Source organism: Entelurus aequoreus, linkage group LG20, assembly GCF_033978785.1.
Source record: "Entelurus aequoreus isolate RoL-2023_Sb linkage group LG20, RoL_Eaeq_v1.1, whole genome shotgun sequence".
Taxonomy (NCBI): Eukaryota; Metazoa; Chordata; class Actinopteri; order Syngnathiformes; family Syngnathidae; genus Entelurus; species Entelurus aequoreus.
This window is the reverse complement of record NC_084750.1, coordinates 8082033-8093285: the sequence shown is the minus strand read 5'-3', so window position 1 is coordinate 8093285 and position 11253 is coordinate 8082033. Positions and strand designations below refer to the sequence as shown.

Below are 11253 nucleotides of genomic sequence, written 5' to 3'. Positions count from 1 at the left end.
TATATATATATACACATATATACAGAACTGGTAAACTTTGTTATTTTTTGCAAATATTAGCTCATTTGGAATTTGATGCCTGCAACATGTTTCAAAAAAGCTGGGACCAGTGGCAAAAAAGACTGAGAAAGTTGAGGAATGCTCATCAAACACCTATTTGGAACATCCCACAGGTGAACAGGCAAATTGGGAACAGGTGGGTGCCATGATTGGGTATAAAAGCAGCTTCCATGGAATGCTCAGTCATTCACAAACAAGGATGGGGCGAGGGTCACCACTTTGTCAACAAATGCGTGAGCAAATTGTCGCACAGTTTAAGAACAACATTTCTCAACGAGCTATTGCAAGAAATTTAGGGATTTCACTATCTACGGTCCGTAATATCATCAAAGGGTTCAGAGAATCTGGAGTAATCACTGCATGTAAGCAGCAAGGCTGAAAACCAACATTGAATGCCCGTGACCTTTGATCCCTCAGGCAGTACCGCATCAAAAACCGACATCAGTGTGTAAAGGAGATATTCTTTACACACCCCATGGGCGCAGGAACACTTCAGAAAACAACTGTCAGTAGCTACAGTTGGTTGCTACATCTGTAAGTGCAAGTTAAAACTCTACTATGCAAAGCGAAAGCCATTTATCAACAACACCCAGAAACGCGCCGACTTAGTTGGGCCTGAGCTCATCAAAGATGGACTGATGCAAAGTGGAAAAGTGTTCTGTGGTCTGATGAGTCCACATTTCAAATTGTTTTTGGAAACTGTGGACGTCTTGTCCTCCGGACTAAAGAGGAAAAGAACCATCTGTACTGTTCTAGGTGCAAAGTTGAAAAGCCAGCATCTGTGATGGTATGGGGGTGTATTAGTGCCCAAGGCATGGGTAACTTACACATCTGTGAAGGCACCACCAATACAGAAATGTACATACAGGTTTTGGAGCAACATATGTTGCCATCCAAGCAACGTGTCTTTCATTGACGCCCCTGCTTATTTCAGTAAGACAATGCCAAGCCACATTCTGCAAGTGTTACAAAAGCGTGGCTTCGTAGTAAAAGATTTTGGGTACTAGACTGGCCTGCCTGTAGTCCAGACCTGTCTCCCATTGAAAATGTGTGTCGCATTATGAAGCGTCAAATACCACAACGGAGACCCCGGACTGTTGAACAACTTAAGCTGTACATCAAGCAAGAATGGGAAAGAATTCCACCTGAAAAGCTTCAAAAATGGATCTCTTTAGTTCCCAAACGTTTACTGTGTGTTGTTAAAAGGAAAGGCCATGTAACACAGTGGTAAAAATGCCCCTGTGCCAACTTTTTTTTGCAATGTGTTGCTGCCATTAAATTCTAAGGTAACCAATATTTGCAAAAAAAATTAAGTTTCTCAGTTCGAACATTAAGTATCTTGTCTTTGCAGTCTATTCAATTGAATAAAAGTTGAAAAAGATTTGCAAATCATTGTATTCCGTTTTTATTTACGATTTAGACAACGTGCCAACTTCACTGGTTTTGGGTTTAAAATAGTGTTTTCATGGCTTAATATAACATTTTAATGGCCCACTTTATGTTTTCATTGTAAAAATATGAACTGAAACTGCGGGAAGTTTTGTCACGACGTGGACTACGGTGTGGTTTGTTTTCCCGGAATGCAAAGGAATCGGATCGGACATGGCGTGAAGGTAAAGACATGATTTAATTTAACACTAACAAAGTACAAACAAAAAACTACCACAAAGGCGTAAACTATGGGCATGAAACAAATAAACACTTACTGTGACAAGAACTATGGCATGGACAGAATATCAAATAGAGCAGAGCATGAATGCAGAGTAACAGGGGTATCATCAGGTAATGTCGCAAGGCTGACCACCTGGCAACTACAGGCTTTAAATAGTATCTTCATGATTAATGACAGGTGCGTGAGTCCAACACATGACAGGTGAAACAAATGAGTTGTCATGGTGACAAAACAAGGGAGCGTAAACAGAAACTAAAGAAGAGTCTAAAGACCAAAGAGAACATAGCCAAACAAAACATGATTAAAAGACATGACAAGTTTGTTGACGAATGTAAAGTTTCGGGTTTTCATGGTCCAATAGAACATTTAAATAACCACATTTTGTTTTCATGACAGAAAATATGTTTAAGACCCCGAAGGGAATAAGCGGTAGAAAATGGATAGTATTGACTGTGGGGAGCACGGTGGTACAGGGGTTAGTGCATGTGCCTCACAATACGAAGGTCCTGAGTAGTCCTGAGTTCATTCCCGGGCTCGGGATCTTTCTGTGTGGAGTTTGCATGTTCTCCCCGTGACTGCGTGGGTTCCCTCCGGGTACTCCGGCTTCCTCCCACCTCCAAAGACATGCACCTGGGGATAGGTTGATTGGCAACACTAAATTGGCCCTAGTGTGTGAATGTGAGTGTGAATGTTGTCTGTCTATCGGTGTTGGCCCTGCGATGAGGTGGCGACTTGTCCAGGGTGTACCCCGCCTTCCGCCCGATTGTAGCTGAGATAGGCTCCAGCACCCCCAGCGGCCCCCAAAAAGGGACAAGCGGTAGAAAACGGATGGATGGATGGATAGTATTGACTGTGACAATGCTGACACACAAACAGTTGTTACTTTTATCCTCTCTCTCGACAGATCTACTTATTAATTTCCTGTTAATATCTGCTTACTTTCTGTTGTAACACGTTTTTTTATCTACACTTCTTAAACTTTACTTAGCACCTATTTCTTAATATGTTTTTTCTAGCTTTACACATAGCTTAGCTATTAGCATGCCTTCTACTGGCTTGCTCTTGGTGTGTAACATGTTTAGCCTTGTCCTCCAGTGATAATGTTACTTCAGATACTAAGAAATGCAGTTTATTTTCCATAATGGAGGGGATTATTATATTTGGCTTAGGGAAGCGACTCCACACTGTGTATGGAGACACATATAAAGCTGGGGGACTAAAAATAATTACAATGTCAGTCCGAAGGGATCGGAGTTTTATGATCATCTTTAAAAAGCTTTAATTAGCAATGGCTATCATCACATACTTTTTCAAGAAAATCGGATACAGATCGTTGGCCAATCGACCGGCACATCCTTAGTTTTAATGCCAGAATATACTTAAATGAGAAATGTGTTTTCATGGCTAACTACAGCATTTTTTATACCAAAGTATAATGCTTTCATGCTAAATTTTAGCTTTTTTTTCTTCCAATTAAAAAAATCTGTTTTCATGACAAACTAACATTTTCATAGCAAACTATAATGTTTTCATGCTACAATTTGGCATTTTTTTTATGACAAAGTATATCGTTTCATGGCTAGCTACAGCTTTTACATAAAGTACAATGTTTTTATGCTAAAAATGTTGTATTTTATATGACAAATTATATTGTTTTCTTGATAAACTACAGCATTTACATTACAAAGTATAATGTTTTCATGCCAAAATGTTGCTTTTTTTTTTTTAATGACAGATGTGTTTTCATGACAAACTAACATTTTTTAAAGTCTAATGTGTTCATGCGAGAATGTAGCATTTCTTTAGGGCTGCAACTAACAACTAATTTGATAATCGATTAATCTGTCGATTATTACTTCGATTAATCAATTAATAATCGGATAAAAGAGACAAACAACATTTCTATCCTTTCCAGTATTTTATTGAAAAAAAAACAGCATACTGGCACCATACTTATTTTGATTATTGTTTCTCAGCTGTTTGTAAATGTTGCAGTTTATAAAAAAATAAATTAAAAAAAGTAGCCTCTGCACATGCGCATAGCATAGATCCAACGAATCGATGACTAAATTAATCGCCAACTATTTTCATAATCGATTTTAATCAATTTAATATATTAGTTGTTGCAGCCATACATTTTTTATGACAAACTTGTTTTAATTATCAACTATATTATTGTTTGTCCAACTATAGTACAGTATACTATACTATAGTTTGTTATGAAAACACATTTGTCGTACAAATTGCAAAATTTACTACACATTTATAGTTTTTTTATAACAAAATATAGTGTTTTCTGTAACGCTCGGGTGGCTTGACGCCGATAAGTGGCGTGTTCCTGATGCAGATAGCCAAGGAGTTAGCATGCAGGTAAAAAGTATTTAATTTAAGTTTAAATCAACAAAAGACAAGTGCCGCTCAGGAAGGCATCGAAGCATAGGGAAGGCTCTGCAAAAACAAACAGAATGCTGGATGACGGCAAAACTTACAAAAAGCGTGGAGCAGAGACAGCGTCCACAAGGGCCACACATCTGTCCATAAACAATCAAAGTCCCGACAAGGAAGGTCGCAGAAGGCTCAACTTAAACGGTCCTGATTGCTAACAGTGAACCGGTGCGTGGAATTGCAAAACAGGAAGCACCATCAAAATAAAAGCACAGGACAGGAAGCGAAGCATTAGACACTGGAGAACGCTAACAAACTCAAAATACATCCTGATCTGAGGTAACACATCATGACAGTTTTCTTGGCAGAATACAACATTTTCCTGGCAAGGTATAACATGTTAGTGTTTCCATGGCTAACTACTGCATTTTCATAGCAAAGCAGGGCTGGGCGATATATCGAATCTACTCGATGTATCGTGGGTTTGTCTCTGTGCGATGTAGAAAATGACTATTTCGTGAGTATTTGAGTATACGTTCTCACGCAGTTGCTTTCAGCTGCGGGCATTACACTTCAGGCTTTTCTCACTCTTTCTTGTCTCTCCTTCTCACAGAGAGATTAAAACAAGCGCACCTTGTTACATACGTCACATACTGTCGCGCGTGCAACGTAATACGCCCTCGCCGAGCAGAGAGGTAGCGGCATGGGTAACGTTAGCTGTGGCAGGTGGTGCAAGCGGAGCGGTGCGAGTGGTAATACGAGAGAGTGCGCATCTGGTAACAAATGGAGGAAGAATGAATTCCCAAGAAAAACAGCACGGGTCCATCGTCTGGCGGTGGTTTGGCTTCAAGCGGGAAGATGTTGAACAGGCAACCGTAATATGTCAAGTATGCAGCAAAAGCGTTGCTACAAAAAGTAGCAGCACTACTAATTTGTAGCATCTTTTGAAAAGTCACCCGCTAGAGAATAAGGAGTGATTGAAACTCCGCATGTCAACATCTCCTATTGTGCCACACCCAACAAATTTTTATTTGACAGTTTTTGAAATATCTTGTGTGACATCATGCACAAAAGTGCACTAATAGCTTGTTTTAAAATGTCTCTGACAATCTTGCACTTTCTGTTTTGGAAATGACATGGATACATGTGCCACTGCTTAATAACTGTTTAATAAATACAGTTTTGGTAAATTGACTTAGTTGTGATTTCCCTCTCTGCATGAAAGTTTAAAATGAGCATATATTAAAGCAGTATGAACAAGAATGTTTCAATGTAGACACATAGAATCATCATACTGCTGTGATTATATGCATCAAGTGTTCATTCAAGGCTAAGGCAAAATATCCAGATATATATCGTGTATCGTGGCATGGCCTAAAAATATTGAGATATTAATAAAAGGCCATATCGCCCAGCCCTATAGCAAAGTATGTTTCTCTGCTACAATTTTTGCATTTGTTATTATCTGTTTTCATGACCCATTGCTGGGCCGCAAGCGTCCTCTAGGGCACCGCCCCCAAAAATATTTATTTCTCAGCTGTGGTCCTTATGGGCTGCAGCGGTACTCAATTGTAATATACTTTTCCACCACTTGAGGCAGTAATGATAGCACAAAAACAGAAGAAGTCTGGAGCTAAAGTCATACAGAAGTTTTTTAAGCGCAAAAATTATAACAAAAAATTGGCACTTTAATTTTATTGAGTTTATTTCGGAAACAAATGTTAGGAATTATTTAGTAAGAATGTATTTATTTTGTTTGTATTGAATTAATTAATTATTTTTATTTATTTTACCACAGTAATTATTGAACAGGAGTCAAATCAAGAGAAAGATGACTAATTTAGTGTTAATATTTGAGTGTGTCCCGAGATGAGTGGAGTGGAAAGTTTGGGCCCCGAAGTCCAAACGGGTTAAGCACCCCTAGCAGAGTGAACTGTGGTATAGTTTGACAGAATATACTAGAGTTTACCATGAAAACACATTTGTCGTAAAAAATGCAAACAAAACAATTGCTAAGTTTTGCATGTTTTCGTGACAAATGTGTTTTTATGATAAACTCTAGTATATTTTGTCATGAAAACACATTTCTCATAAAAAAATCATTTTTAAATGATAAAATATCATTATAATATAATAATATATGATATATATATATATATATATATATATATATATATATATATATATATAATATATATATAATAATATATATATATATATATATATATATAATATATATATATAATAATATATATATGTATATATATATATATATAATAATATATATATAATATATATAATATGATAAAATGCCAGGAAAATGCTGTATTTTGCCGAGAAAACAGATTTTCTCGGCAAATATATATATATATATATATATATATATATATACATATATATATATATATATATATATATATAATATATATATATACATATATATATATATATATATATATATATATATATATATATATATATATATATATATATATATATATATATATATATATATATATATATATATATATATATATATATATAATAATATATATAATATGATAAAATGCCAGGAAAATGCTGTATTTTGCCGAGAAAACAGATTTTCTCGGCAAAATACAGCATTTTCCTGGCAAGGTATGACATTTTAGTGTTTCCATGGCTAACTACTGCATTTTCATAGCAAAGTATGTTTCTCTGCTACAATTTTGCATTTTTAAGACATGTGTTTTCATGACTATACTGTTTTCCTAAAATATAACATTTTAGTGTTTCCATGGCTGAACACTGCATTTTCATAGCAAATTATATTTTTTTGAAAATTTTTATTTTTGAAAAATACATTTTTATCAGCTCTTAAAAATGATGAATCAGAAAGAATAAGAATCAGGGTCGGGAATGTATTTTTCTTCCTAAAATCATAAAATCCTCCTGAGAGCTAGCGTCCTCTTCAGGGGACATACAGTACAAGTACAGAGGATGGCACTCGTCTATTGTATGTCAACGAGGTTTAAGAATAATATGCTAATTCATGGCCACGCCTCTTGTAGACATTTAGTAACCCATTGTCTTTCTCCTGCAGTGGAAGATGACAGACAGACCAAAATGGTGGAAGGCCTTCCTGCCCAAGAAGAAGCCAGGGGCCAAGGAGCCGTCCTTCCCCGATTTTGACCCCTTTGCGCAGAACGATAAGAGCAAAGAAACGAAGAGCGCCAGCGAGCAGGTCCCGCCCCAGTCCCAGCCGCACGATTCCGACAACAACTCCTGCATGTTAAGCGACGAGACCTACGACGACTCCATCATCCCCACCTACTTCGACGAGCAGACGTGCCGCAGAAACTTTTTCGTGTCTCGCTCGGGCCGCTTCAGGCAGAGGAAGAAGGTGCGCTCCACCCTGCCCGTGGAGGACCCGGAGAATGTGGCGCAGGCCAAAGAAGAATGGAGGTGATGGAAGGCTGACAAAATGACTGCACAGAGGAGGGAAGACGAGGCGACGCCCCCTCCTTGAAGATGAAGGACGAGCGCGGAGGCGGCACGTTCACAGGATGAGGGAGTGTGGGATTTTTTAGTTTGAGCCCCTACGTTATGTAAAATACTGATATTTGTTTCATGAAGGACACGCCTTCTGCGGCCTTCAGGGATTTCTCTTGTCGACTTAGGAAACGGATCTAAAAAGACTTGACAAGGACAGTGGGAAGGGGATTCATATGGCCTCATTCGTCACAGTTTACCTGACACATGAAGCGTGGCACTGTCCACTTTAGCCGCCAGATGGCAGTCGAGTGTTGAATATCTTTGACCACAGCGTCAGTTGCTATGAGGAGTGGCGCTTTCCATCATTTTCAGCAGACTGCATTGCAAAATGGTTGACCACCCCCCTCTTCCTCTTACGCGAGATCCACCCAGGAATTGGGCCATATGAAACCCTTCCCTACTGAAAATAGTTTTTTTTTTTGATGAAGGATGAACATTCAGCATGTTTTTTACGGAGCTATGAAGATTGCGGACAATGAAGTTAACCACTGATGTTGAGTCAAAGTGAAAAAGGGACATTTTACAGTTAAAAATGGCAAATTAGTCGCCTGAATTTTATCGTAACTTAACACTGCATTCCTGTAAATCCAATAACGGCACCATTGTTATTTTTACGGTAAAATTATCCCTTTTTTTAACCATAAAATCTCTGGTCATTGATTTTACAGTGCATTACAGTAAATGATAAAACAGTACTACGTTTACTTTTGCGGTTCTGTATGTTTTTTTTTTACATAAAATTCATAGCTGTTTTTGCAGTGCTTTGCCGTTTTCTGATGGCAAAACTCGGCTTTTTACCACGAAATCTATGATTGCAGTGTTTCCCATAAACTGCCAAGAGACCTGTGGCGGTGGGGGCGTGGCTATGGGCGTGGTCACCATGACATCGAGTAATTTGCATAATTTACTACAATGATATGATTTTCTCTAAAAAGGCTCAAAAAATGTATACTTACTAATTAATAATAACAGTTTTGTTTACAAACGGACATCCATCCATTTTACAATATAATTACAACACTTTATGTACATATTTATGTACAGATTTGAACAATAAGTTATTCACTGAAATATATTTATTAATTGTGGTTCTTACAAAAAATATATCTTATAAAATATAAAAGCTAAAATGTCTCATAAAGCTCTGCCCCTTTAATTAGTGCATACTAAATAATTTAACTTTAGCCTACTACTACAACCATATTATTTACCAGCAACATAAAGTGAAACAGAGGCAGAGGTGTCCTGCCACAGTCAGTAACAAATAAACAGAAAACAGTAGTGGTGGTAGATAGACACAGAGCTTCATCAAACATCTGATCCACTGAACAAAGAGCTCCAAAAATCTTGAACTTTAGACTGCCATCAGTTTTACTCCCTACACTTAACCATGTGTTTCCTACTGCCTGCAGACTTTGCACCCTCTGTTATATACACATGTTGTGTTTCTAATATAAATACATTTAATGAAGTCAAATACAAATAAGGCAACAAGAGAAGTATCCTACACTTCTCTTTTGTAAAGTAAATCTGAACAACCGATATGGGCATCTACATCAACTATATGATTTGCCTGAGAAGCTGGAGAGGACAAAAAATAAATAAAATTGAAAAATGTTTTTATTTTTTTTTGGAATTTTTTATTTTTTTATTCGTGGCGGACGTAATTCTTTCGTGGCGGGCCGCCACAAATAAATGAATGTGTGGGAAACACTGGATTGTTGTTTGTACAGAGCTTTACTGCAAATGGAAAACCGGTACCATTGTTATTTTCTGGCGACTAAGGTGCCTGGGTTTTGACTGTAAAACCTGACTTTTTAACATGTTTTACACCGTATGACCCCCGCCACTGACGTGGGTGTGTTTTTACACTATGCTGTGTTTACGATCACCTGTGAATAATGAAATGAAGGTATAACATATGAGCAATAAATGTAATATTTCTTACAGTTGTCAGCGTACTTTTTTTCCCGTGTAGAGAAGAGACAAGTGATTCAGCTGAAGTGTTTTCCAGTTAAAGGGAGGAGCACCTGTGTCGCTGCATTCCTGTGTCGCTGTTAGCCTGCAGCGTCCGTGCCGACGCCTCAAACAAGCAACTCGTTCACAGGTTTGATTCCAACCAGTCTTCATTTTGACAGCAGTTTTTAATTCACTTTTAGAAATCTAAATTGATTACATTTTAGGCCCCTTCTACACTAACCACTATCCAGGCTATATCCCACCTAACCTTATCCTATCCACATACACACAATTCCACCATTTAAGAGCCCCGCCGTCCGCTGGCGCAACGCGACCTAGTACGCAGGTGCGGAAAAAAAATGCATGCGTCATAGTCACCTCTGACTTGAAAGTGTATTCTTACCCTGTGTTTCAATGTAGCCTATTGCCACATTTCTTTTAACAGTAAACCTTGCTTGCCTCACCATCAGCAGCTGTTAGACTGGCCCTATTGTAGTGAATCACACCTGAGCCATCATACATAGGGGTGTAACGGTACACAACAATTTCGGTTCGGTACGTACCTCGGTTTAGAGGTCACGGTTCGGTTCATTTTCGGTACAGTAAGAAAACAGCAAAATGTACATTTTTTGGGTATTTATTTACCAAATTTGTAAACAATGGCTTTTATCCTTTTAACATTGGGAACACTATGAATCTTTCATCCTCGCTCAAATTAATGGGGTAATCATCACTTTCTCGGTCCGAATCTCTCTCGCTCCATTGTAAACAATGGGGAATTGTGAGGAATACTAGCTCCTGTGACGTCACGCTACTTCCGGTACAGGCAAGGCTTTTTTTATCAGCGAGCAAAAGTTGCGAACTTTATCGTCGATTTTCTCTACTAAATCCTTTCAGCAAAAATATGGCAATATCGCGAAATGATCAAGTATGACACATAGAATGGATCTGCTATTCCCGTTTAAATAAAAAAAAATCATTTCAGTAGGCCTTTAATGCTTTCCAGGCTGGCGAAGCTCAACAATGCTGTTGCTAACTACGCCATTGAAGCTAACTTAGCAACGGGACCTCACAGAGCTATGTTAAAAACATTAGCTATCCACCTACGCCAGCCCTCATCTGCTCATCAACACCCGTGCTCACCTGCGTTCCAGCGATCGACGGAGCGACGATCATAGATGCGGTCGGCGGCCCGGAGACGGAGGAAGTCAAGGTGAGGTCGGCGGCTAGCGCGTCTGCTATCCATCTCAAAGTCCTCCTGGTTGTGTTGCTGTAGTCCGCCGCTACTACACCGATCCCACCTACAACTTTCTTTGCAGTCTTCATTGTTCATTAAACAAATTGCAAAAGATTCACCAACACAGATGTCAGAATACTGTGGAATTTTGAGATGAAAACAGAGCTTTTTGTATTGGATCCGATGGGTCCGAATACTTCCGTTTCAACGATTGACCTCACGCGCATACGTCATCATACATAGACGTTTTCAACCGGAAGTTTAGCGGGAAATTTAAAATTGCACTTTATAAGTTAACCCGGCCGTATTGGCATGTGTTGCAATGTTAAGATTTCATCATTGATATATAAACTATCAGACTGCGTGGTTGGTAGTAGTGGGTTTCAGTAGGCCTTTAACATGGTTA

At 38.4% G+C, this 11253-nt stretch overlaps 1 protein-coding gene across 1 annotated transcript in view; it reads left to right on the top strand.

The window, feature by feature from the left end:
* The window catches only part of LOC133635560 (proline-rich protein 15-like protein), a 14224-nt gene extending 4633 nt beyond the window's left edge, over positions 1-9591 (top strand). The window contains exon 2 of the mRNA XM_062028769.1: positions 7200-9591. Within this exon, the coding sequence (XP_061884753.1) occupies positions 7206-7565 (360 nt within the window). The 5' untranslated portion in view covers positions 7200-7205 and the 3' untranslated portion in view covers positions 7566-9591. The remainder of the gene's footprint in view (positions 1-7199) is intronic.
* The last annotated feature ends 1662 nt before the right edge of the window (positions 9592-11253 follow it).